The sequence below is a fragment of the Falco cherrug genome, chromosome 2 (genome assembly GCF_023634085.1).
Source record: "Falco cherrug isolate bFalChe1 chromosome 2, bFalChe1.pri, whole genome shotgun sequence".
NCBI classification, from domain to species: Eukaryota; Metazoa; Chordata; class Aves; order Falconiformes; family Falconidae; genus Falco; species Falco cherrug.
Window position 1 is genome coordinate 1,064,632 of NC_073698.1, and position 25,027 is coordinate 1,089,658.

The 25,027-nt window shown below is 56.9% G+C and overlaps 3 protein-coding genes across 3 annotated transcripts in view; 1 reads left to right on the forward strand and 2 right to left on the reverse strand.

Moving 5' to 3' along the window:
- Nucleotides 1-8,563: 8,563 nt before the first annotated feature.
- On the reverse strand, nucleotides 8,564-10,923 carry KCNE3 (potassium voltage-gated channel subfamily E regulatory subunit 3). Its single transcript, XM_027814873.2, has 2 exons — nucleotides 10,627-10,923; nucleotides 8,564-9,411 (listed from the first exon to the last, which is right to left on the reverse strand). Exon 2 carries the CDS (start codon nucleotides 9,396-9,398, stop codon nucleotides 9,081-9,083), a length of 318 nt encoding a protein of 105 aa, XP_027670674.1. The 5' UTR covers nucleotides 9,399-9,411; nucleotides 10,627-10,923; the 3' UTR covers nucleotides 8,564-9,080.
- Nucleotides 10,924-12,094: 1,171 nt separating this feature from the next.
- LIPT2 (lipoyl(octanoyl) transferase 2) lies at nucleotides 12,095-14,629 on the reverse strand. The gene is made up of 2 exons (XM_055701223.1): nucleotides 14,116-14,629; nucleotides 12,095-12,751 (listed from the first exon to the last, which is right to left on the reverse strand). The coding sequence occupies exons 1-2, from the start codon at nucleotides 14,615-14,617 to the stop codon at nucleotides 12,519-12,521; spliced, it is 735 nt and encodes a 244-aa protein (XP_055557198.1). The 5' UTR covers nucleotides 14,618-14,629; the 3' UTR covers nucleotides 12,095-12,518.
- Nucleotides 14,630-16,210: 1,581 nt separating this feature from the next.
- The window catches only part of POLD3 (DNA polymerase delta 3, accessory subunit), a 45,921-nt gene continuing 37,104 nt past the window's right edge, over nucleotides 16,211-25,027 (forward strand). Inside the window, exon 1 of the mRNA XM_055701222.1 lies at nucleotides 16,211-16,566. The gene's annotated coding sequence lies outside the window, so the exon portion shown is untranslated. The remainder of the gene's footprint in view (nucleotides 16,567-25,027) is intronic.

Here is a 25,027-nt window from a genome sequence, read left to right on the forward strand (position 1 = left end):
GAGAATTACTATTCTCTCAGATGTCAGTGCTCCTCCATAATTATTTCCCTGAAGAACACCTAATACAGCCTTATAGGGGATAAAAGTCTCTGCCTGTTACGTGGAGGGTTTGAAGCTTCTCAGGATCTCACCAATGCATCCAAAGTCAGAGAGTGACGATCTAGTTTCCAAGTATTTCCCTGTGAGAGGACTTTGGTTAGCTAGCTCCGAGGCACCACAGATGTCAGGTAGCACAAGCAACTCCAGAGCAGGGCAATCATCTAACAAGATTGTAAGAGATATGACTTTGATTGCGCTTATGGAGATTTGCTGTGTTGGCCTGGAGAAAACACTGACCTCACGGGAGATGACAACAAAGTCCAATGTATTTGAAGGTTAATCAGCCACCAGAAGAATTGTTAAAGCTGATTATGCTGCTACAGGAAAGTTAAACTGAGTCCCATCTGCTTCTGTGCTGTAGCAGAGAGCAATAACAAGCCGGCATGACTCTGGACCATGCTGCGCTGGTACCCAGCACATCACAGCTCTCCCAGGCACTTTGGGGTGATCACAGAGCCTCCCTGCACTCACTGGCCATGCACGTTGCTAGCAGAAATCTCTATTTTCATCTGTTACTAACATCAAAATTTCTAGTCCTTATGGCCGTGGAGGAAAGCCAGAAAATAGGAAATTAATCTGCAAGGGAAAGCAAGCCAACGATTCTAAGTTTTCAATCTCATGTATCGTTCCGCCTAATTGAGGCGCGGCATGCTCAGACCAAACTGAGCAGCAGCGAACAGTCTGGGGGCTAAAAACCACAGGAGAGGCCACATTGCCAGTAATAAATACGAGCCAGGCTGGGCAGAGAAGGGCTGACAGGCTGGAGCTGCCAGAGCCAGCAGGGACTGTGGCGGGGCTCAGCTGGAGGGAATGACTTCTTCCTCGCCAAAATGAGCATGTGCATCCACACATACATATGTATGACTGTGTCACTTGTCACTCCTGCTTTCTGGGAAAGGCCCTGCTCCGTGTACCGCTGTTATGAAACCCAGAGTTCCCACGTGTAGCAGAGTTGCAGCTATGAAATGGCAGATAACTCTCTGTGCCCCCAAAATGAGCGTTTGCTTCTAATGTAAACAAAATCGTGTAAGTTAATAGAGCCTCATTAATAACACAGAGCTCCTGTTTGGGATTTGCAGTTAATGCAAGTTGGCAGTAAAGAACGTATCCATGCCCCTTTGCACGGTTAAATGTATATCCATCCTCCTGCAGGGTATGGTGTGCAGCGTCTCAGTATCATAGCCCTGAACAACGATGCACATATTTTGTTCTTACCAATATGTTGAATGTTTTTTTCCTGCAGAAGGACATCTAAGTACACAGTGATGTCACCACACATCAAAATTAAAAAACATCTGTACAGTCATGCTAGCATCCTCGGCAATCTGGTACTGAGACCAAATCCTCACCCACAACAAACGGATTAGCTCTGTTGATTGCACAGCTCTGCCCAGCCCTGTGCTGAGATCCTGAGGGCTGAACCCCAGCTGGTACAGTGTTTCCATGGCAATTTTACTGCTCACCGTTTATTCTGATCATCTGCAAATGGCCCAGAGCTCCCACAATATTCCAGGTTGTTTTTCTGCCCCTGGTTTCTGCAGCGAGCCGGGGTCATGCGAGATGACTGCTGTGCATCCTTCCAGCTCGCTGCGAGCCTCTCAGCCAGTGGTATGCATGCCCTTGCTCTGCGGTACATCTTTTGTTTTATTATTTATGTATCCTGGACACCATGTTCTCCTATGCCTCTTGAGTTACCTGGTTATAACACAGCAACTCCCATCCTTTCATTTCCCTCTCTGAAAGTAGCGTATCGCCAGAAAGGCAGGCAGCAATGACATCCCTGCCAGCTGATAGCATGCTGCACGGAGAGAGGCAGGTGCCTTTTTGGGCCCAAATGCTGTTTTTAATCTGATCTGGGGTCAAAGCAGCGAAAGTGCTTTGTCCTGCAGAAGTAGTGCAGGCGCTTTGCAGGCAGAGCACAAAGAAAGGGAGTGGGCTGACGGGTGGGGAGGATGCAGCAGGGACCGCTGAGATTAGGAAATGGCTTTCATATTCTGTGGCTGCTCCTGGCTTGGCACTTCACGATGTCAGCTCTGGGAAGGCCTGATCCTGCACCCTCCAGCACTGACAACACACTCCTTGGCTTCCTCAGGAGCATAACAGCCTAAATATCCATGATTTAAAAGCAGTATGTAATGCGCAGCTCAGAGCCGCTGGAAACCTCCACTCTCAGCCCAAAGGGAGGGCAGGGAGCAGCTCCCCTCACTGTTCCTGCAGTCTCGGCTCCCCAGTCCAGGGGCCATGCCGCAGCCTGCAAACACAAACGGTGAGAGCTTTCATAACAGGCAGCTTGGAGCCGAAAACACACCGCAAGTCCAATTCTGACTGTGGGCACGCGTCTGAGGCAACAGCCCCAAGCCAGCAAGCAGAAAGGAACTGAGGCTCATAACCTCTCCCCACCCTAATCTTTTGTCCTAGCTGATAAAAAACATTTTATAGGCTCCAGTGACTAAGCACTTAATCTAGGGCTTAATCAACTACTGCACATAGAGGCGATGGTATTTACTGAGGCTGAGTAGTGTGGTGGATTGGTGTGCCAGGCGTGGGTGCGGGAAGGCCGCAGTGAGCATCCCCATCCCCACACCCCTCTGCAGCAGGCACTGATCCAGCTCTCCACATCTTCCCTTCGCTCAGGGCACGGGCTCCTTCCAGGGCTGCTGTTGCATTGCGGGAAATTTCTATGCCTCCTGCTCACCCAGGCCTCAGCACCCGGGGAAGCTGGCTTTGATCACCAGTCCCCTCATACATCAATGCCCGTCCTTTATAAATTAGAAACCAAACACAGACATGGTTATTTTTAATCCTCCCCTCTAGGTATTAATAGCCCACACGCATGCTCTGCTGGGTAGTTGTCCACAAGCCGCATCCATCTGCAGAAAAGAGATGTGATGGCCCCATTTCCTGTGGTGACAGAACAAGAAAGGAGTATAGATCAGGCTTTTCAGCCCAATTTATCCCCTCAATTAATCCCAAAGTATGGGGTAAGTTGTGTGGAACTGAGAATATTTGCACTGCAAACTTTCTGCAAGGAGGGTACATGAGATCCTGCATGTCTGGGATTTCCTGATTGTCAGTAAAAATAAATGATGCTTTGATCTTTATTAAGAAATGCTGCTTTTTCTTAGCATATAGTGCAGGTTTTGTAGGTACTCATAGGGCCGTCAAGCTGAACTGCCCTGTGATCGCACATCCCAACAATTAGCTGTGACCAGACTTTTGATAACATTGCTACAGCTTCTTACTATCATGTGCGTATCATCCTTCAGCTGGACTGACCCCAGGTCTCCCTTTCCCCTTACCTGGATAAAAACAGGGGAAGAAAAGGAAAAAAAGGAGCAGAAAAAGGGGCAAACAGATAGACCTGCGTTGCTGGAAGAGCTGTGGTGCAAAGGAGGCTGGGGCTGTGTCTTACCCGTGAGGAAGATGTAGTCCCCAATGTAGCCCCCAAATCCAGACTCTGCCTGCTGAGAACTCCTCCGGTAATTAATTTGGCAGCTCTTGGTGCCAATTTGGGAGTGCACCCAGGTAGCTGTGCCAGCACACATGCAGGCCACCGTGGTACCAGACACTGGGGAAGGGAGATGGTGCTCCGCACGGAGGCTCAGAGAGCCAAAGTCTCCTGAACGCTGCATTTTTCCATCATGTGCTCTAAAAGAAAAAGCTCGTTAAATGACTTGTCTGGGTTAGGCAAAAAAGCGGGAGCTGTGCCCAGCGCCACTCAGTGAAGGGCTGTGAGTGAAAAATGCTGCAGCAGCAAACATCACAGCTACCTGAGGGAAGAGGGAGATGGCAGAGGTGGGTTCTGTGCTCAGCGTCCCCTTGAGACAGAGCTGTCAGGAACCGGTGCTCCCTCTGCCGCCGTCGAGGCGCCAGCACGCAAACCCGAGCTCGCAGAGGGGCTGGACGGGGGCTCGCTCAGACAGGCACAAAACTGAGAGGGGCATAATAAATGTTTTTCATGCCCGCAGATAATTAATTTGGCTTCCCACATCTTTATCTAAACCATCTGATACCAGCTGGGTGCGAGAGAGGCAACTCGGATGGATGGGCATCCGTTGCAGCAGGGTGGTGGAAAACAGGAAAAGGGCCACGGAGGACTTCAAGTGACTGGCCCCATGTGGCAGTTCCTGCAGAGCTCCTGAACGGGTCAGGCTCTTTGGTTTAAGTCACTTTTGTTTCCTTGTCCTCTGCACGAGGGTGTTGCTCCAGCCGTGACACTGCAGGGCTGTCAGCAAGGCAGGTTGTAGGAACTGGCTGCATCTTTGGTGAGAGGGACTGATATATTTAGAAGAAATGGATGTGTTTTGGACAGTGAGGGTTTCTGACCCGAAGGAAGAGCTTGTATGACCAGGAGTAGCCCTGTTCCTATAACAGTGGCCTCATCACCTCCCAGAAAATCCTCTTAAGCTTTTAAGATGGCCAAGCCCATCTCCAAGCAGGGCTGATTGAGTTACCTCACAGGAGGACATCATCTCTGCTCTCCCTCCAGAGGAAGATGGGCAATAATGAATAAGCAATGTCACTGCTTGAAACTGCCCATGTTTCCGTAGGATGCTGTGAGCTGTGCTGCAGGGCCTTCATCCAACACCTGCAGCACTGAGCCCACAGCCTTGCACCTGCACAGCCAGGACACCGTTACAGCTCCATGTCCCATTCCTTGTGCATAGCGATTGCCACTGAGGCATGAACTCCCCTTAGTCCCCTCCCCAGCTTTTACACCCCTCACTTCAGTAGCATTTGGCTCTATGCATGGGACAAATAGAGCTCGCTAGCACTCCTTAGCAGCTAACAGTCATTTCATTAGCAAATAAACATTATCCAGCAGTTTCTGGGCACCAAAACTACCAGCCAAATCATGCTGCAGCATCTGCCCCAGATCACAGCATGCTCCTGCCAGCACAACGAGCATAATCAGCAAGAACAGCTTACAGGGAGGGCAGGAGGGACCTGGGGAAGTTACCCTGGGAAAGTACAGGGGAACCCCCCACTACAACGTGGAAAATGCTTGTCTGGCACCCATCTGCCGCAGTGCAGGGGATGCTTGTCCGGCATCTGTCTGCTGCAGTGCAGGGGATGCTCATCCAGCAGTTCTCTGCCCCACCATGAACGAGGAGTACTTTCCCTTCCCCTCCTTTTTTTTTTTTTTTTTTTTTTTTTTTATGTTTCCCAAAGATTAACTTTCCCCATCGTGACCCCTGTCTCCCATGGGCTGCAAATAAGCATTTGTGCATGGGAGCCTGGCTCGGCACACCTGATCGGAGAGCAGCATGACCTTCCCAGGCTAGCAGCCCAAGCCTCTCCTACGTGCCCACTCCATCGGCAGCGCAGGATTCCCACCAAGCACTGATCAACCCTCAGAGAAGCAGCTCCCTTGAAGACACCTTCTCATACCTCAGTCCTGCTGTGCCACTTTGGTAAAACCAGCATACCACAGACTGCTGGAGGCACCTCATGCTGTCAGCTAGACATTCCCCAATACCCGCTGGCATCGCTCAGCAATACCATTGCTATCGGTCCCTGCACTGCTACTGTTTCACATGGCACTTTTGTTATCAAAATGCCCAGCATCAAAGCAGTCCCAGGAACAGGCCTCCACAATTCCCATTACTCCAACAATCCAACCATTGATTCACTAAGCCAAGGTCAGCCTGAACCTTCCATGCACACCATGTTTCAATATCCTTTTCCAAGTACCAGGCAAAGTGCTACAGATGTTGTCTCACTCATGATTCATTGCTGTGTGCCAAGGAAAAATATCTTAAATAAATTGGCCTCCCATGAGACCTATTTTTTTGTTTTTCTAGCTGCATTGCTTAAAACCCAAATGAAGTCGGCTACAATTTGCATGGTTGAGTTTAGTGATACAGCCAAGGCCAGCACTTCCCCAGCTCTTCTCTCTGCATGGACAAGTGCATCTCCTTGCTGTTAAAACTAACCGCATGAGCGTTACCCTGAAACCATCTGCTCCTGGGGCTGCAGCTCAGGGAGCAAGGTCAGAGCCTCAGTGGCTTTGACAAGGAATCTCTGAGTTCTGGGATGAATACCTAATTAGTCATGAAATCCTTTCCCTGGCAGCTGAAGCAAAACAATTTCAGGAGGATCCTAAATCTGTCCTCCCCCCATACCCCTCTGAGCATCCTCAGCAGCCCAGTGCAAACCCCTGCTGAGGATAGGTTTCTCAAGCTGACCCGGAGCCGTGGGTCCCAAGAGGACATCACCCTGCCTGGAGCCATGGGTCCCATGGGGACACCACCCAGCCTGGAGCCATAGATTCCAAGGGTACACCAGCTAGCCTGGAGCTGTGGGTCCCACAGGGACACCAACTAGCCTGGAGGTGCGAGTCCCAAGGGGACACCCCCCAGCCTGGAGCTGTGGGTCCCATGGGTATACTCAACCAGCCTGGAGCCATGGGTCCCATGGGGATGCCCAACCAGCCTGGAACTGTAGGTCCCAAGGGGATACCAGCCAGCTTGGAGCCGTGGGTCCCAAGGGGACACCCAACCAGCCTGGAGCTGTGGGTCCCAAGGGGACATCAGTGAGCCCGGGGCCACGAGTCCCACAGGAACAAGCGCAGCCAGCCAGGAGCTGTAGGTCCAGCGACAGCAAGCGCGGCTGCTCTTGCCCTCGGAGGGGCCAGGGCGCCCCGGGGAAGGAGCAGGTGCCTGTGGCACAGAGACCCTGAGGCAGCTGCCACAAGGTGGCACTGGCATCTCGTCACCCAGCCTAGTGGCATCCAGCCTGAGGCCCTAGGGTGGGGACAGCCAGGGCATCCCCCCCAGCCCCACCGCAGGTAGGGACAGACTGAAGGAACAGCTGATGGATCGGAAATCAGGTGGATAACGATCACTGCAGGAGCTATGTCTTGCAGGAGGATTTTTTCCCACGTAGGGTCTTCTGAATTAAGGAAAAGCAGCATTTTTTTCCAATTCTTATGACATGCCACCTTGTAACAGGGTTGTCCCCTCCAGGCCACAGCAGCAAAAGGGACTCTGGGGTCACCAGATCCATCCCAGCCACCCCCTCTCCCAGGAGGGCCAGTGGCCGTCAGCAGAGGCAAGAAGACCATACCACCAGGGGGCTTGGGGTACCACACTCACCATTTAGCACCCACCCCGTCACAGGGACCCCCATCCTGGCCCTGGTGCCAGCCGCTGCTCTGCCACTCATCCTGCTGCAGGAGCCAGTATTAGAGGAAGACAAACACCGTGGAGGTGGAGGAAACCCAAGCATGGTGTGTGCTTGCACAAACCAACCTGGCAGAGGCTTGCTGTCAAGGCTGTTCGCACCTGGCCTGATTCCCCCGATTTATTTGCAGATAAAGAGTTTATTTTCCTTTCCCAGGGCTGCAACTGCAAGACAAACACAGCAAAGCTTCTCGAGCAACTTCCCGCTTGGGCCAGGTGCCGGGGGATGCTGGTGGCGTTTGCCCCCATGCCCCCAGAAAGCCCTTCTGGTATCATGTGCCCGGCTCAGAAATCACAGCGAGCTCAGCCCCAAAGTGGGCAGCCCCTGAAGGCTCCCCAAACCCCCCCACCTTGGGCTTTGTGCCCAGGCTGAGGGCATGGGAAATCAGGAACTGGTCACTGAGGTGCTGCCGTCCCGGTGCCTCTGGTGCCAAGGTTTCCAGCCCTACCCCAAACACGCTCACATCACTGCTTTGACGTCACTGCTTGGACTCAGGCATCGCAGCCACGTTTAACCTTTGAATGCAGGTGGAAAGGCCCCTATGGGCCAGCTAATCTAGCTGCAATTAAAGACATTAATTATGCCATTATTAACATGTTAAGACATGCGAGGGATTGGGTCACCGGCACTGCTCCACAGCCTGTTTTGAAGGATGGGGACATTTACTGTCCTGGACACCAGCCACTCCATGGGCCAGTCCCAAACCCAGCTGGCTTAATAGCGGAGCTGAAGCCAAGGAGCCCAGCAGGACCCGAGAACATCCCCTTCCCGTCCGCCGCTGCGCCCTCACCCCATGGAAAACACATTTGGGACCTGCAGTACAAAAGGCCAAAGCTACAGTCGACAGCAGGAAGGAAGCAGGAAAAACTCCGGCATCACCATCCGGAGCCCGGAGAGACCTTTGGGGACACGCAGAGCCAGATGCCTCCGGCCAGGCTTGGGCCATGCTCGCAGTATGTGCCCATGGCTCGAACGATGCTCCCCGGACGGTGGCAGGGAGAAAGCATCTCGTGTCCTGGGATCGGGGTCTGCAAAGCTGGCAGGGGAACCTGCTCCAGCATGAGAGATTTGCCCCATCATAGCAGCTGCGATGCTGGGGACTGTGATGCCACCAAGGGGTTGCCCTTGAAGCCACCTCAGCAGCACACAGGGAGCAGGTTTAGCCCTTACAGCAGCATCCTCTGGGCTCCAGCATCCAGAGCAGGGTGCCAGCATGGAGGGAGGCCCCACGGATTGCCCCCGACACCAACTTTGCTTAAAGAAGCAAACGCAACCCCACTGGAAACTGCCACCTCCTTTAATTCCCCGCCAGAAAAGCGAGGCCCAGCCCGGCTCAAAAATTACAGGGTTTTAGCACCAGCCAAGCTCGCTAGCCTGTGTCACAAAGCTGGTGGGAGCCCACGGAGGTCTATGCTGGCTGGTCTGAGCAGGGAAATAGTGAATTTTTCTCCTTGAAGACCCCTGCCAGCCTCAGCAGGCCATGGTGGGAACGGAACTGCCCCTGCCATCCCCGTGCCCTGGGGCTCAGCTGAGGTGGGTCTGCGGGACCGGGACCTGCCCATGGATCGCACCCTGCCAGCTCCTGCCAGACAGGAGCTGTAGCCCGGCCAGGATGTCCCCGTGCTGCTCACACCGGGGCTGAGCACCTCCACGGGGGTACCGGGGGAGGGGGTTCCCAGCAGCTTTGGGGCCGGAATGGCCAGCAGCGCTGCCCCATCCTGCAAGCAGCAGGATGCGCAGCAGCAACATGACCCCAAACCCACTGGCTCCCAGGGGACAAGGCAATGGGGCCGGGCTCAGATCATGGAGACCCTGTTCTTAATGTAGACGTGGTACGGGTCGCTGCGCTTGTCCACCTTGCGGGAGCGGGTGTAGCCCAGGATGAGGCTCCCCACCGTGGCAGCGAAGAGCGTCATGACGAAGAGGATGTACATGTAGGCATTGTCATTGCGGCCGGGACGGCCCGGGCGGGCGCTGGCGTTGCGTGCAGTGGCAGTGGTGGTGGCAGGGCGGTCAGTGGGGCAGAGGATGACCCCATGCAGCGTCTGGTTTAAGGCATTAAGCACTGCCTGGAGGCTTCGGTGCCAGGTCTCTGTCCGGTTGTCCTCTTCCATGCCTTCATCCAGGCTGCAGGGAAGGACAGGGAGGCTCAGCTGGGGCTGCCCTCGCGGCAGCAATGCCCCTGGGACGATGCTGGGGATGTTCTGCCAGACCCAACGATGACCCCAAAATAGTCCTTGAAGTACCTCCTCTGACATGAGGGTAGGAGCAGGGACATCCAAACCCTTTGTGTTCATAGCAGCCCCCTCCCTGAATTTCACTCCTTCCATGGAGGGGATAAGACCCCAGAGCTTTGGGGCAGCTGTCTGCACCCCTCTCTGGCCCAGGGCTGGGGACAGTGGGGACACACAGCTGTCCTGGGGAGCCGTGTTGGTTGGGTTCAAAGCCTGGTTTCCCTAGGGGTGTGCAGGGATGGTGGGCACCATTCATGTCCTGCACCCTTGCACGGTGCACAGCCAGCACCCAAGGGAACGTGGGGGGGCTGTCTGGGATCCCCTATCCTAAATAACAGCCCTGGGACCAGGCCAGGTCTCCCGGGGTGAGTGGAGACTTCCTTTTCTCCCCATTGGTCCTAGCTGGGGGCCAGGAGCCATGACCACCCTGGCAGGGGGGCACAGTTCCCCACACACCGCTGCGGACCCATCCTGAGGGGGCCACTGCCCTAAACTGCCCCACAGATTTCCCTCCCCGTGGGTCCCAGACCCCTCTCTGACGCACCCTGGACACGGTGCCCCTCTGCCAACCCACCCTGGACCCCTCTGTGCCCTCTGTGCCCTTGTGCACCTTCGCATCTTGCCAGGGCCTTGGAGCAGGCGTGGACAGGAAGGGACACAGAGGCACGGTCCCCAGCGCATGCCATCCGTCCACCGGCCCCACAAACCGCTGTCGTTCCCCAGGGTGTCCACCCTGTGTCCCTGCCCCCAGCCCCCGAGCACCAGTGCCTGCAGCACCAGCAGCTCTACCCCATGCACAGGCAGCTGACGCCCACCCACCCAAAAGGGTCACCCCAAACCCGGGGCGCACCTCCCAGGATGAAAGCCCAGCAGTGGGGAGGAAGGTGCTGAGCAGCCACGATCCCACGGGGATGGGCTCAGCCCTAGAGACTTAAAGTTTGAAGGCGGAGGAGGCTGAATTTGGGAGATTTAGGGCAAAATCCGGGTTTATCCCAGGAAGGGACCCACAGACGGGGTGCAGCATGGGGGGACCCCACGCTGGGGGGGGTGTGCAGGGCCAGGTAGGGGAATGGGGAGCAGCGGGGTGGGAAGGGGGGATCGCACTCACCCAGGGTGCCCTCCCTGCTTGCGCCGCTGCCAGGCTGAGCCGGGACTGGAGCATCGCGGGGCGGCGGCGAGGGATGCCGGCCGGGCTGGGAGTGCCGCGCAGCCTCCTCCCCTTCCCGGGGCAGAGCCACCTGCCAAAGCCACCCAGCCCCGACACGGGCCACCAGCCTGTCCCCAGCCCCACAGGTCCTGCCACGGCCCCTCGCCCTGGCCGGATACCGGAGGCCGTACGGGGCCGGGAGAGCTGGACCCTGCATTTCCCTCCCGGCACACGCTTTCGGTCACGCTTTCCTGTCCCTCCTCCGTCTGTCCCCACTGTCCCCAAGCTCCCGCACCGGGCACAGAGCCTGCCCAGGGCACATGCTTCCCTGCTTACCACTCCCTCCTCGCCATTCCCTCCCAGTGCTGTGCTGGTCCCATGAAATAGGATTTCCCCTTCCCCAAGGCCCTTCCAGCCCCATTGCTCCCAGGTGCACCCTTTGCCCACCCAAAAGCCCTATGGGGTGCAGGGTCCCATGGGCAGGCACCCACAGGTGGCTCATGGGGCAGCAGAGAAACCCCAAAGCTTGTGGGGCAGAAAGGCAGCCCAGAGCAGCGGTGAAGGGCTGCAGGCAGGGGTCACGTCTTGCTCTGAGCAGGGCACAGGGACTTGATTTGCCATTTTCCATTCCTCCTGACCCCAAAGCACCTGTCTGGCTGCAGGGCTGCTCCCAGCCACCCGCGTTGGTGCCTCCAGCACAGGCTTCAGGTGTGCCAGCAATGGGGACGCAGAACTGGCCATGGCTGTGCCACGCACCAGCAGGGGAAGATTTTGGGGAGGCCAGACCGGGTGCTGCCCCTCCTGCCCATGCCCCAGGAACACTGCGAGCATCCCCAAGGGGTGGCAGACAGCTCTGGGGAAGCTCAGCCTCAGCTTGGCTCCTTATCTCTTAAGAAACCTGTCAATTAAAATCAGTTTATATGTGTCTACCTATAGGTTTGCACTGATGGGCACGGACCCAGTGCCATCACAGCCCTGGGGTGCCTGCGTCCCTTCGCCTTGGATGCCTGCTGCGATCCCATGTGAATGCTGAAGCCGGGGCAACAATTTCAGAGGTGCCAACGCTGCCTGCACAGATCCTGGCGACATATCCTCCCAGTGCCACAGACCCAATGGGAGCAGACCCCCATTGCCCAGCCGGGACACTCGATCCCACGCTGGAAGGTCCCCCAGGGTCCGTGAGGGCTGTGGCTCCTCTCCTCAGGCTCCCGACCCTTTCCCCTCCCTCCTCCCGCTTTCCCACCGTGTCCGCATTGCTCTGGTGGCCTTTAAACCACCATTTGCAGCCTCTTAGCAGTGATTCTCTGCCCACCCTGACAGCACAGCGAGGATCCCTGCCATGCGAGGATCTCTCCGGGCGCAAGGCAAGGAAGGAGGTCATTAATAAAGTCTTGGGGTAAATAAACAAGCAAAGGATCAGCAGCCAAAGTTCTCAGCAACTCTCTTTTACTCTCTATAGAAAATGTGCCTCTCTTTACACGGCAGCAAGGGAAATCTGCTCAACTCGGTCCTTCTTCCTCTCGTCCAAAGGGCACATGAGCATTAACCCAAATCCTGGCTTTTTGGAAGGGGGAGAGGCAGAAACCCCCCACAAAAGCACCTATTTGAGCACCTCCCCAGTGAGCGACAGGTACCCTTGGAGGTCTCAGCCAAGGGATGGAGCCCCATGGGGCTGGGAAGAGCACGGATGTTTAAGCATCAGCCCAGACCCCTCTGTGCCACCGTTCACACATGGTCTACAGGCAAAGGCACGAGAGCGCTCGTCTTGCAACAAAGCCCAGGGCAGCTGCTGCGCTGTTCATCAGACGCGCTGAGGGTTTGCCAAAACACCCAGCCAAGGCGCCATGGCTCTCCTAGTCCCCGGGGTCTTCTGAAAAGACCAAGCTGCAGTCGAACACCTCCTGGAAGGAGTCGAGGAAGGGCTCGAGGACGTGGTCGACGGTGACATGCCACCCCAGCTCCCGGCTCAGCGAGGTGACGCCTTTCCCCTCCAGCCCACAGGGGACGATGTGGTCGAACCAGGTGAGGTCAGTGCAGCAGTTCAGTGCCAGCCCGTGGGAGGTGATGTGGTTCCCGCAGTGCACCCCTGCGGGGGCCAAACACCCACCCGTCAGCACCCGTCCCTGGGGATGCCCCGGTGTGAGGTACTCAGCGACCGTGCTGCTCGGGCTGCTCTAACCCCCCGACATGCCATGCTCCCCATTTCTGCCAGGGAAAAAATCCCTAAGCCACAGTCAGACCCCACCGATTTGGGGCAGATGGGGTGCGGCATGCCCAGCTCCCTCCACCCCAGCCCTGCATCCCCCAGCACCTCCCACCCCCGGAGTTCCAAGCGGGTTTGGACATGGGACTGTGGTGCAAAGGGGGGGCCTGGACTGCAGGACCCTCAGGCCAGGCTGCAGAGCCCAGCTGGGGGGTGCAGGGCCTGCCTGGCTGGAACAGCACAGGTCTGGGGAGAGGGCCAGGAGGAGGGGGCAAGGCTGCAGGCACCCAGCCCTGGGTGCAAGGGCCTCGGTGTGGGGGTGCAAAGTGCTAGGCCCTGATTCTGGCTGCGCTGCAGGGGCCTGCAATCGTGCTCCCCCCACCCCGCTTGGTGCATGCACCCCAGGCATACGCTCCTGTGCCACTCCACTTGTGCACGCTCCCTATGCACACCCACGCGTGCACCCCCCCCGTGCACGCTCCCTATGCAGACCCCACCCGTGCACCCCCCCCGTGCACGCTCCCTATGCACACACCCCCCGTGCACCCCCCCCGTGCACGCTCCCTATGCACACCCCACCCGTGCACACCCACCCGTGCACACCCACCCGTGCACGCCCCCCGTGCACGCTCCCTATGCACACCCCACCCGTGCACGCTCCCTATGCACACCCACCCGTGCACCCCCCCGTGCACGCTCCCTATGCACACCCCACCCGTGCACGCTCCCTATGCACACCCCCCCCGTGCACCCCCCCGTGCACGCTCCCTATGCACACCCCACCCGTGCACGCCCCCCGTGCACGCTCCCTATGCACACACCCCCCGTGCACCCCCCCCGTGCACGCTCCCTATGCACACACCCCCCGTGCACACCCCCCGTGCACGCTCCCTATGCACACCCCACCCGTGCACCCCCCCGTGCACGCTCCCTATGCACACTCCCCCCGTGCACCCCCCCCGTGCACGCTCCCTATGCACACCCACCCGTGCACCCCCCCGTGCACGCTCCCTATGCACACCCCACCCGTGCACGCTCCCTATGCACACCCCCCGTGCACGCCCCCCGTGCACGCTCCCTATGCACACCCACCCGTGCACGCCCCCCGTGCACGCTCCCTATGCACACCCCACCCGTGCACGCCCCCCGTGCACGCTCCCTATGCACACACCCCCCGTGCACCCCCCCCGTGCACGCTCCCTATGCACACCCACCCGTGCACGCCCCCCGCCCGCCCCCACGCTCACCGATGGCGCACAGCTTGCTGTCGCCCACCCAGACGCCGGTAAAGGGCGGCGGGAGGGCGCGGGCGGCCGCCAGGCCCAGGCGGCGGCAGAGCCGCAGCACCAGCGCCTCCAGCGCCGCCACGTAGCCGCGCAGCGGCAGGCGGCGGCGGCGCAGGTCGAGCACCGGGAAGGCCAGCAGCTGCCCCGGGCCGTGGAACGTGATCCGCCCGCCGCGCCGCGCCGCCGCCAGCGCCGCGCCCCGCGCCCGCAGCCCCGCCGCCTCCGCCGGCCCCGGCGCGCCCCGCAGCCCCCACGTGTACACGGGCCCGGCCGGCTCGCTCAGCACCACGCTCTCCCCCGCCACCGCCACCGGGCCCGGGGCCGCCACTGGCTCCGCCACCGGCTCCGCTACCGGGCCGGGCCGCGCCGCCCGCGCCGCCCGCACGCAGCGCTCCTGCACCCGCAGCGCCTCGGCGTAGGGCCGCAGCCCCAGGCGCAGCACCCGCACCGGCGGCCGCGACATGGCGGGGGGGCGGGGCGGGGGGCGGGGCAGCGGGGAGAGATGGGGAGGGACAGGTGGCGCGGAGAGGGGACCGGCACAGGGGATGGGGACAGGGGTCTGGGGACAGGGCAGAGGGGATGGAGATGGGGGATGGGGGACAGGCTCAGGGCATGGGGACAGAGGACAGGGGACAAGGGGGGGGATAGGGGACGGCCACAGGGGATGGGGACAGAGGACAGGGGACAAGGGGGGGGATGGGGACAGAGGACAGGGGACAAGGGGGGGGATAGGGGATGGGGACAGAGGACAGGGGACAAGGGGGGGGATAGGGGATGGGGACGGAGGACAGGGGACAAGGATGGAGGGGATAGGGGACGGGCACAGGGGATGGGGACAGAGGACAAGGATGGGAGGGATGGGGAGAGGGCAGAGGGGACAGAGGCGGGGGAGATAGGGGACAAGCACAGGGGATTGGGACAAAAGATAGGGGACAGGGCAGAGGAGACAGAAATGGAGGATAGGGTCAGGCACGGGGGATGGGGACAGAGGCTGGGGGACAGGGCAGAGGGGAGAGGGATGGAGGGGAGAGGGGACGGGATGGGGACAGGGGCCTGGGGACAGGCGGGGGGATGGGGACAGGCCGGAGGGGACAGAGATGGATGATGGGGACAGGCCAGAGGGGACAGAGATGGATGATGGGGTCAGGCATGGGGTATAGGGACAGAAAATGGGGGACTGGAAGCAGGGATGGATAGGGCAGAGGGGACAGAGATGGGGGGATAGGACACAGGGACAGGGGACGGGGACAGGGGCCTGGGGACGGGCAGGGGGAGTGGAGGGACAGGCATGGGGGGGATAGGGGACAGGGGAGTGGGGGAGGATAGAGGATGGAGGGAACAGGGCAGAGGGGACAGACAGAGGATGGGGGACAGGCACAGGATGGCACCAGGGGATGGGGATAGGGGAGAGGCAGGAAGATGGGGACAGGGCAGGGGGGGCGGAGGTGGAGGGTGGGGACAGGGAAGGGGGGACAGAGGGAGGATGAGGGTAGAGGACAGGTGGCAGAGGTGGATGATAGGGGACAGGTGTGGGAGTGGAGCACAGGGGACAGATAGGGGGAGAGGGGACCGGCGCAGGGGATGGGGACAGAGATGGAGGACAAGGGAGAGGGGACAGGGAGACAGAGGACTGTGATTTGAGGCTGGGGCCTGGCGGGCAGGGCCTGGGGATGTGGAACATGGCCCGGAACAGGGTATGGGGAATGGGGACTGTGGTGGGGGGTAGAAGACAGAGGATGGGGACAGGGGATCGGAGACTGGGAACAGGGGGATTGCACTTGGGGACAGGCATTAGCGATAGCGGACGGAGCCTGGGCAGGGGGATAAGGCACTGGGACGAGGTCAGGGGCCTGGGGGTGGCTGATAGGGCGCAGGGCCGCAGGGGAGTGTGGGGGGGAGAGATAAGGGCTGTCACCACTGGGGCGTGGGGCACTGCGGGCTGGGACTGCGGTGACAGGTGGGGTACGGGCAGGGGTGAGGGGAGGGCACGGGGACACGGCGTCCTGGGGGGCTGGGCTGGGGCGGGGGCTGGGCAGTCACAGACCTGCTCCAAATGGGGTGAAATGGGGGTTCTGGGGTGCGACGTGGAGGTCGTGGACTGTAGATAACACTGGGTTGCTGAAGGGCTGGTGTGTGCTGCAGTTAGTCACCCTGCAACTTGGACAGCGAGAAAACGCTCCCTTCAAAACTTTTTATTCTAAATGTAGAAAATTTGCAAGTCTGGTCAGACTGCTCGTGAGTCAGCCCTTAAAAGCTGAGCAAACCATTCCCAGCCCACCGTCCTTCTGACGTACCGACCGGATTAGGCATGTGAAAGTATGTTTTGATTTCATAGAGCTATCGACTGTGTTACTAAACTCTGGCTTTTATCAAAAATGTGCCTCGCTGGCTGTCTACCCTCCGTCACCACAGGTAATTAATTCAGCTGTCATCTGACAGCGGCGTTAACTTCTGCGCGGGTATTTGCAAGGAAGGGAAGGCACTTCCCTTTCTTTAATCATTTTCTCGATGAAAAGGAGCGAGTGCTATAATGGTTTATAAAATTAATACAGCCTGGGGGGAAAAAAAATGGGGAAAAAACCCACCATAACCCTCACTGGGTCATCGTGTTGCTTGTATTCAAGTGCACGGAGCAGCACCCAGCCTGCGTCAGGCGGGCTCATCACCTTGACCACTGACTTCAGGAGAGCTGCCCCGGGGCTCTACCCTTGGCAGCAGAGGCATGTATTTTGCACCAACATTGTGTGTGTATGGAGTTATTTCCTTTTTTTTATGATTAAGCATCAACTTCTTGCCTGGAGATCAAAGCCAAATGCTCTTCCTTTTTGGCTTGCCGTGGCGCTGCATGCGTAAGATGGGGAGAGTTGTGTGTAATAGGGCTGGGATCCTCGTAAATAAGACGACAGAGATGAGCGTGGTTGCGGCGCTGGTGTATTTACTGTCAATATCCTGCTTTTGAAGCAGGGAGGAAATTTGTATGGAAGGGAGCCATGGATGGCTCACATTTTATCCTTCTGTTGGGGCTTGAGTACTTTTAAAGTGGTTTGTTCTTTTTTTTTTCTTCGTGATATGGTAATTTGCCATTCTGTCGTACCTTTTCCTTTGGGTACCTTAAACATTAGCCGAGCCTCTTGAATCCTCACCAATTCCTTTGATTGCAGAGCCCGGTTTTTTGGCACTAGAGCCTCCCTCGGGGCACTTTAGAGCTAATGCAAGTCCGGGCTTAATAGCAGGAAGGGGAGGGGAGGACAAAGGTGGTGGCTGTGAAACAGGTGCCTGGTGAGAGGGACTGTCGCAGCTCACGGGGAACTACAGCCAGCTGCAAGGGGCAACATCTTGGCAATGGTGAAGTCTGGGATAAAATTCCTGTTGACTTCGGCAAGGCCAGGATGCCACGGAGAGGTGACGGAGCTGTCCTGATGTCACAGACGGAGCCAGGAGCAGGCTGCCTGGCCTGGGCTGCCCCTCGCACCTCCAGTCCCCTCCCCGTGCAGCCCCAAGCCTTTCAGCAAAATCCCATAACTTTTTTTCAAGCAAATTGTACTCAAGGGCCACAGCAGCAACAGGGTTAGCAGCCGCTCTGTTTGCATGTACTAATTACATTAATTATTTGAAGCGTGCTGGAGTTCAACGCATGGGCTAGGGCCCAGCTGTGCTACAGGCTACAGAAGCTCAGAAGAAAAAGCCTGTCCTGAAGAGGTCAGGGCATCCCTGGCTGTGTTTATGGAATCGTGGCTGCATGCCTCCTCCCGCTGCGGAGCTCAGAGGTCACCTCCTCTCACTCTGGTAGGGTTTGGTCCTGGCTGGCCATCCCCGCTGACATGCCACTGGGTCTCTTAAGACCTCTGGTGACAGAGAGGTCTCCTGGCTTGGTGTGGAAGGAGGTGGTGCTGGGAAGTTTTAAGCTATGGATTTATTCTCCCTTGATAACTATTATGCCAGTTGCATGCCCACAGGTTCCCATGCGATACCTTGGAAGGGTGTTGTGATTTAACCCCAGCCGGCGATGAAGCCCCCTGCAGCCGCTCACTTGCTCCCCCCTGATGGGATAGGGGAGAGAATCGGAAGGGTAAAAGTGGGAAGACCTGTGGGTTGAGATAAAGGCAGTTCCATAGGTAAAGCAAAACCTGTGTGCACAAGCAAAGCAAAACAAGGAATTCATTCACTGCTTCCCATGGGCAGGCAGGCGCTCAGCCATCCCCAGGGCAGCAGGGCTCCATCATGTATAACAGGGACTTGGGAAGACAAACACCATCACTCCGAGCATCCCCCCTTCCTTCTTCTTCCCCGGCTTATATCTGCTCAGCATGGCGCCACATGGTCTGGAACATCCCTTTGGCCAGTTGGGGTCAGCTGCCCTGGCCGTGTCCCCTCCCCATTCCCCGTGTCCCTCCAGCCCTCTCGGCCCGAGAAACTGAAAAGTCCCTGACTCAGCACAAGCATCACCCAGCCACAGCCGAACCCATGGGTGGCCGCCAGCATCGCTCCCACCAAACCCAAACCGCAGCACGGCACCAGCTGCTGAGAAGGAAATTAACTCTGTCCCAGCCGAAACCAGGACAAAGGGTCAGCCGGCATCCCTACACAGGACACCAGCATCAATGAAGTCCTGCAAGCACCGGCTACCAGTCCTGCCGTTATTTGGAAGGACAAACATTTTCACTCCATCTTATTCGATAATAAACCTTTCCCTAAGCATGTTGGGAGGGAATCGCTCTGGCTGAGATCTCCAGTTCATTCAGACAGGATCTTCGTGGATGTGACCCATCTCCAGAGCTGCTCCTGACCCCCTGATCTATTCATTGACTCAAAAAAGCATGTTCCCAAGGCTGCGACAAAGGGGAAGAAAAACAAGGAAGTGCACGTGTAAGGTTGTGCCGTGGGCTGCGTGCACCGCGAGGTACATTAAGGAAGTAGTTAAGGAAGTTCCTTGCTGTGCCTGGGGAGCTGGGTCGGAGCTGGTGTGAGTTGCTGTGTTGATTGTGCTTCTCTTGGCAGTTGTCATCTTTTGACCCATCTTGTAGCTGACGTGGCAGGCAGCTCTGCTCCTCTGAGCTTCCCGTGCCACCGGGAGCTGATGTTTCCACTCCCAAACCTCAGACGCATTGTTTGGCCTTCATTGAAACCAGTGAAGATGCTCTCATCTCCAGTTTGTCCCCAGCTGCTGGCCAGACACCCTGCCAGAGGTCACCCTCCACTCTGGTCAACTAGCATGACTTCACAGGCCTGCGGAAACCATCTTGGTCAGGTTAAACACTCGTCAGAGCGTTGTTTTTAAGAAGGATCCTCTGGATGAGCTCAGTTAGGGAGTGGGCTGGTGTGCAGTGATGTTGCCAGGTGTTTGGGGACAGCAGCCCCGGAAGGGACAATGGGGACATGTCCAGGTGAGAACCCCCCCTTCAGCGCTGCGTCCATCTCAGGGAATCCCAACATCAGAAGGACACGGACCTGTTGGAGCGGGCCCGTCGGAGGCCACGGAGCTGGTCAGAGGGCTGGAGCCCCTCTGCTGTGGGGACAGGCTGGGAGAGCTGGGGCTGTGCAGCCTGGGGAGGAGAAGGCTGCGGGGAGACCTTAGAGCAGCTGCCAGTGCCTGGAGGGGCCGACAGGAAAGCTGGGGAGGGGCTTTGGGCAAGGGCAGGGAGTGGTGGGACAGGGGGGAATGGCTTGAAGCTGAGAGAGGGGAGATTTAGGTTGGACATGAGGAAGAAACCCTTCCCCGTGAGGGCGGCGAGGCGCTGGCCCAGGCTGCCCAGAGCAGCTGTGGGTGCCCCATCCCTGGCAGGGCTCAAGGCCAGGCTGGACGGGGCTGGGAGCAGCCTGGGCTGATGGAAGGCCCATGGCAGGGGAGGTTGGACTAGATCACCTTTAAAGGTCCCTTCCAGCCCAACCCATCTGACGATTCCATGGCATCTCTCCAGAGCTGTAATCCAGACATAGAGATTACAGCAAGGCCATCTGCAAGGTACGGCTGTTTTAGTGCACTGAGGGCATTTTACCTGCTGGTCATGGTGATTCAAAATCACTACCCAGCTTCATCTGTCACATCAAATAACAAGTGTCTTGGCTACCTGACCCAAATGCCTTAGTACAAATCATGCCTTAGTACAAATCATACGTTGAGCCAAGCCTCAAACTGTCCTAGAATTAAATTCTCCAGAGCACTTTCGCACAGCCTCTGATGAGGCAGGAGCAGAAGTCACTCAGAGGGGTTGTTAATCCATCTCTGACATCCAGGAGTCAGACCTGCTTGTCAGTGTGTCCTCCAGAAACTCAACTCTTTGGAAGTAATCTTATTCTGTTGACTCTGCTTTTCATACCTTGGGGGAGTTTTTCATACCTTGGGGGAGCTGAAGCTTAAACTTCAGAGTTAGCGCAACAGAGGAAGAAAAAAGGTGGAGCCAGTGCACATCGATAGATCTCAAAATATTTTACCAGGAGAGCAGGATCCATTTTACCAGGAGGGAAACAGGCAGAGAGCCATCACACTGCTGGTCAGGGTTGTGCCACGGGGGCAGGAGGAGAGCTGTCCTGACCCAGCTGCCTGCAGCTCTGTGGAGCACTGCAGACACTGTGCCAGGCTGCACCGCTCTGGCAGTCACGGTACAGGTAGGGCCTAGTGCAGGCAGGGGCTGGCATGGGCAGGGGATCAGTAAAATAAGCGCAAACTGGACAGGAGTTAATGTTACAAAACCAGAAGTGTGTGCTCGTGGCAAGGCTCTGTGCCACCACCCTGGTAGGTGAAGTTCTTCACAACGCAGTCTCAGCCGCTTAATTTTTATCTCTACCCAACATGAATTTTGAGGTGCCTTTGACTTGATACTGTTCTCTTTGTGTGAAAAGTGACAGTCAGGATGGTAAAAATTGCCGTTCCTTCTGTCTTTTCGTTCTGCTGCCAAAAATCTGCCAGTTTGGAATGTTTTTCAGGGATTAATCTCCCAAGAGAAGTTATTTCTGCTTTGAAGCAGTTGTCTCTTTTAAAAGGTCTTATTTCAGACACCAGACTGGAAAAAAAAGGCCATTTATTCCAACTGTCAGGGATCAGACCTGGTGTTTTTGCTTTCTGTGACAACAAGCAGATGAACCTATAACTACACCCAGGAGCTGCGAGCTGCGGCAGTGATAAGGGGACCTTGTTTGAGAAGACATCTCAGAGACCCGCTCCTTTTTTATTGGCACACACATACATTTGCATCAGTTGCTGCTTTAGTTGTGTTTAAATCAAATTTTTTTTTTTTTTAAATATAAAAGAGTGGCTGAATTCGGCTACTTTCAGATGCAGGTTTGCAGTTTATACCGTCTGTGTACTTGCTATTTGAGCGTCACTAGGAGAGCAGGGCTGGCATCATGACAGGTATGGGTCAGAAGGTACTGCCTTTGTCCCCAGATCTGGGGGGACAGGGCTTAGAGGCCACAAACTGCCCCGGCATCCTTCCAGAGAGTGATGTGATGGCTGCCTCTGTCTTAACTTGCTCGAGATGCCGGTTTCTCCCATCTCTTCCTCACCCCACCACGACTTCTGCAGGTCAGGGCCAGCTCCTCTGAATTACGGCCACCTCCTTTCGCCCTCCCCCTCCCAAACACTGGCAGTTTGGGTTGATCTGGGCAGTCATTTCATGGACGTGCCCCACCACCAGCAAACCGCTGCTTGCTCTGCCTCCGCTGAAGGAGTCCACGCAGCACCGGGGTGCACAAGAGCCCCAAATGCCATCCAGTTTACTGCAGAGCTGGCAGGTGACTCTTGTGTCACCCCTTTCACACAGCCAGCTGCAGGCACACGCTGTGCAGCAGGGAATTAGCTCCTGCGGGAAATGCCGGGATTAATCCCTTTAGGATGACTGTACTTCAGATGATCCTTTTTCTCTTGTGGTCTGTGACCTTCTGTTGGAGAATGAACCAGGAGAGGGGTAAACTGTGGGAATTTGGGACCCAGACTAGGCAGGAGATTAATTAGGAGTCAGAAGATGAGAGTACTCACATGAGCTGTGGAAACAACTGTATTTGCCTTCATTTTTAAAATTATTTTAGATTCTGAATGGAAAGAGTTTCAAAATTTTTAAAATGCTGCTTAGCAGTGCTTGGCATCTTCACAGAATCACAGAAACACAGCATGGTCGGGGTGGGAAGGGACTCCTGGAGCCCACCCAGCCCACCCCCCTGCTGAAGCAGCTCTCCCAGAGCAGGTTGCACAGAGCCGCGTCCAGGCGGGTTTGAATGTCTCCAGAGCAGGAGACCCCACAGCCTCTCTGGGCAGCCTGTCCCGGTGTCCCGTCACCCTCAGGGGAACGATGTTCTTCCTCACATTCAGATGGAAGTTCCCGTCTTGCACTTTGTGCCCGTTGCCCCTTGTCCTGTCGCTGGGCGCTGCTGAAAAGAGCCTGGCCCCGTCCTCGTGGCACCCACCCTTGAGATATTTGTGGGCATTGATGAGGTCCCCTCTCAGTCTTCACCTCTCCAGGCTGAACAGCCCCAGCTCCCTCAGCCTTTCCTCATCAGGGAGATGCTCCAGCCCCTCATCATCCTCATAGCCTTTGCTGGCACCTCTCCAGTAGTTCCCTCTCTCTCTTGAGCTGGGGACCCCAGAACTAGACAAGGCCTTTTTAAACTCAAAACCATAAATCTTCAGGCATTAATGAAGTTCTTTTACCTTTCTTCTTTTTTTTTTTTCTGTGCTAGAGACCTGCTGCTTCTCTCATTTCCCTGCTGCAAAGCAGGTATCACAGAGGTTTGTAGGACCATAATTCAGGTTGGAAGGGACCTCGGGAAATCTAGAGTCCAACCTCTTGCTCAGAGCAGGTTCAGCTCTGGGATGAGGCTGGGTTGTGCAGGGCTTTATCCAGCCAGGTCTTGAAAACCTCCAAGAGCAGCCATGTACAGCTCCCCAAGGCCCTGTCCCACTGCTTGACCATCCACACAGAGAAAAAGCTGCTCCTTTTGTCCAGCCTGAATATCTCCTGTTTCAACTTATGCCCATCTAGTTACCTCGGAGAATAAAGCAGGTATGAGTGAGATCAGAACCAGATCCCATGGCATTTTCATAAACAGAAAAGAAATCCTCAGCTAGAATAAATTCATTTTTACCCTTAAGCCAATCAGCAGTACCAAGACACACACTGTGCCCTGAAGCTGAAAAGTGTAATTTTACAGTTACCAGGCACGTTAACCCAGGTCAGGAAATCATCCAGAAAGCTCAAAGCAGGAAACTTAAAGGAGGAAAAAACAAAAGATGAAAAAAGACTTTTTTTTTTTGAAAAAAAGATGAGTAATGTATTAAGACCTGCACACTCTTTCCATAAACTAAACGCAGATGTCAAGCCAGAAGCAAAATGTTGCACTACAGGAATAGCTGCTGTGGAATGAAGAAAAAGAGACAAGAGTGTGAGAGAAAGCGCATGGAGGAAGAGGATGTATACAATTTTGTTACCAGCAAAACAAACACGATGCCAGCTGAGTAACGTGATTGCTGTGACCGCTAAAGAAACACCCTAGCACGCTGTGAGGCCACATGCATCACATGAGCTTATTTTAACACTTACTAATAGTGTGCAATTTCCTTCACAGAATAGAATCACAGAAGGGTTTGGGCTGGAAGGGACCTTCAAGACCAGCCAGTCCCACCCCCCGCCAGGGGCAGGGCCCCCTCCCCCCAGCCCAGGCTGCTCCCAGCCCCGTCCAGCCTGGCCTTGAGCCTTCCCTCACCTTTGCCGTGTAAAAAATGGCTGCATTCAGGTGAGGATCTGTATCCGCCTGGAGTTCTCATGAAGTGAGTGAATTTGCCCAGAGCAAGGTGCACTCCTGCTAAATGGCCACCGTCACGTGGCATCGCTGTGTGCCCTCTCCAGCCAGTGGTTCTTCTTTGGGGCTCTATGCCTGTTGGAGCTGTGCAAAAAGCACAGTTGTTGCTGGGATCACACAACTCTGGTCACCCAAACCCCAGATATTTGTTTATAATTCATTATTATTCAGCTTGCTCAGCTCTTTAAGGCTCGCAGCAGATGATTTCAGAAGTGCCAGTGCACACTAAGTAGTGGGGATGGAGGGGAGCGGGCCCACCTCAGCCACAATTTGCATGAGCTGAAGGTGCTGTGAAGCAAGGACTGTGTGAGGCCCAACAGGGCTGAGTGCCGGGCCCTGCCCGTGGGTCACACCAGCCCCCCACAGCGCTGCGGGCTGGGGGCAGGGGGCTGGGAACTGCCCGGCGGGGAAGGGCCTGGGGGGGCTGGTCGGCAGCCGGCTGGGCATGAGCCCCCCGTGTGCCCAGGTGGCCACGGCGGCCAGCAGCGCCCTGGCCGGTGTCAGCAGCAGCGCGGCCAGCAGGGCCAGGCAGTGCCCGTCCCCCTGTGCTGGGCCCTGGTGCGGCCGCCCCTCGAGCCCTGGGCTCAGCGTTGGGCCCCTCACCCCCAGGCAGACCCGGAGGGGCTGGAGCGTGTCCAGAGCCGGGCAGGGGCTGGGGAAGGGGCTGCGGCACAGCTCTGGGGGGGCGGGGGGAGCTGGGGGGGCTCAGCCCGGAGAAAAGGGGGCTCAGGGGGGCCCTTCTGGCTCCCTACAGCTGCCTGGCAGGAGGCTGCAGCGAGGGGGGTCGGTCTCTGCTCCCAAGGAACCAGCGGCAGGACAGGAGGGAACGGCCTCCAGCCGCACCAGGGGAGGTTCAGGGTGGGCACTGGGAGAAATGTCTTCCCCGACAGGGTGGCCAAGCGCTGGCACAGGCTGCCCGGGGACGGGGTGCAGGCACCGTCCATGGGGGGGTCAGAAGACTGCCCTTAGGGCCATGGTTCAGTGGTGGGCTTGCCAGCGCTGGGTTAACGGTTGGACTCAATCGTCTTAAAAATCTTTCACAACTGAAATGATTCTGTGACTCTATGATTTATGCCACTGC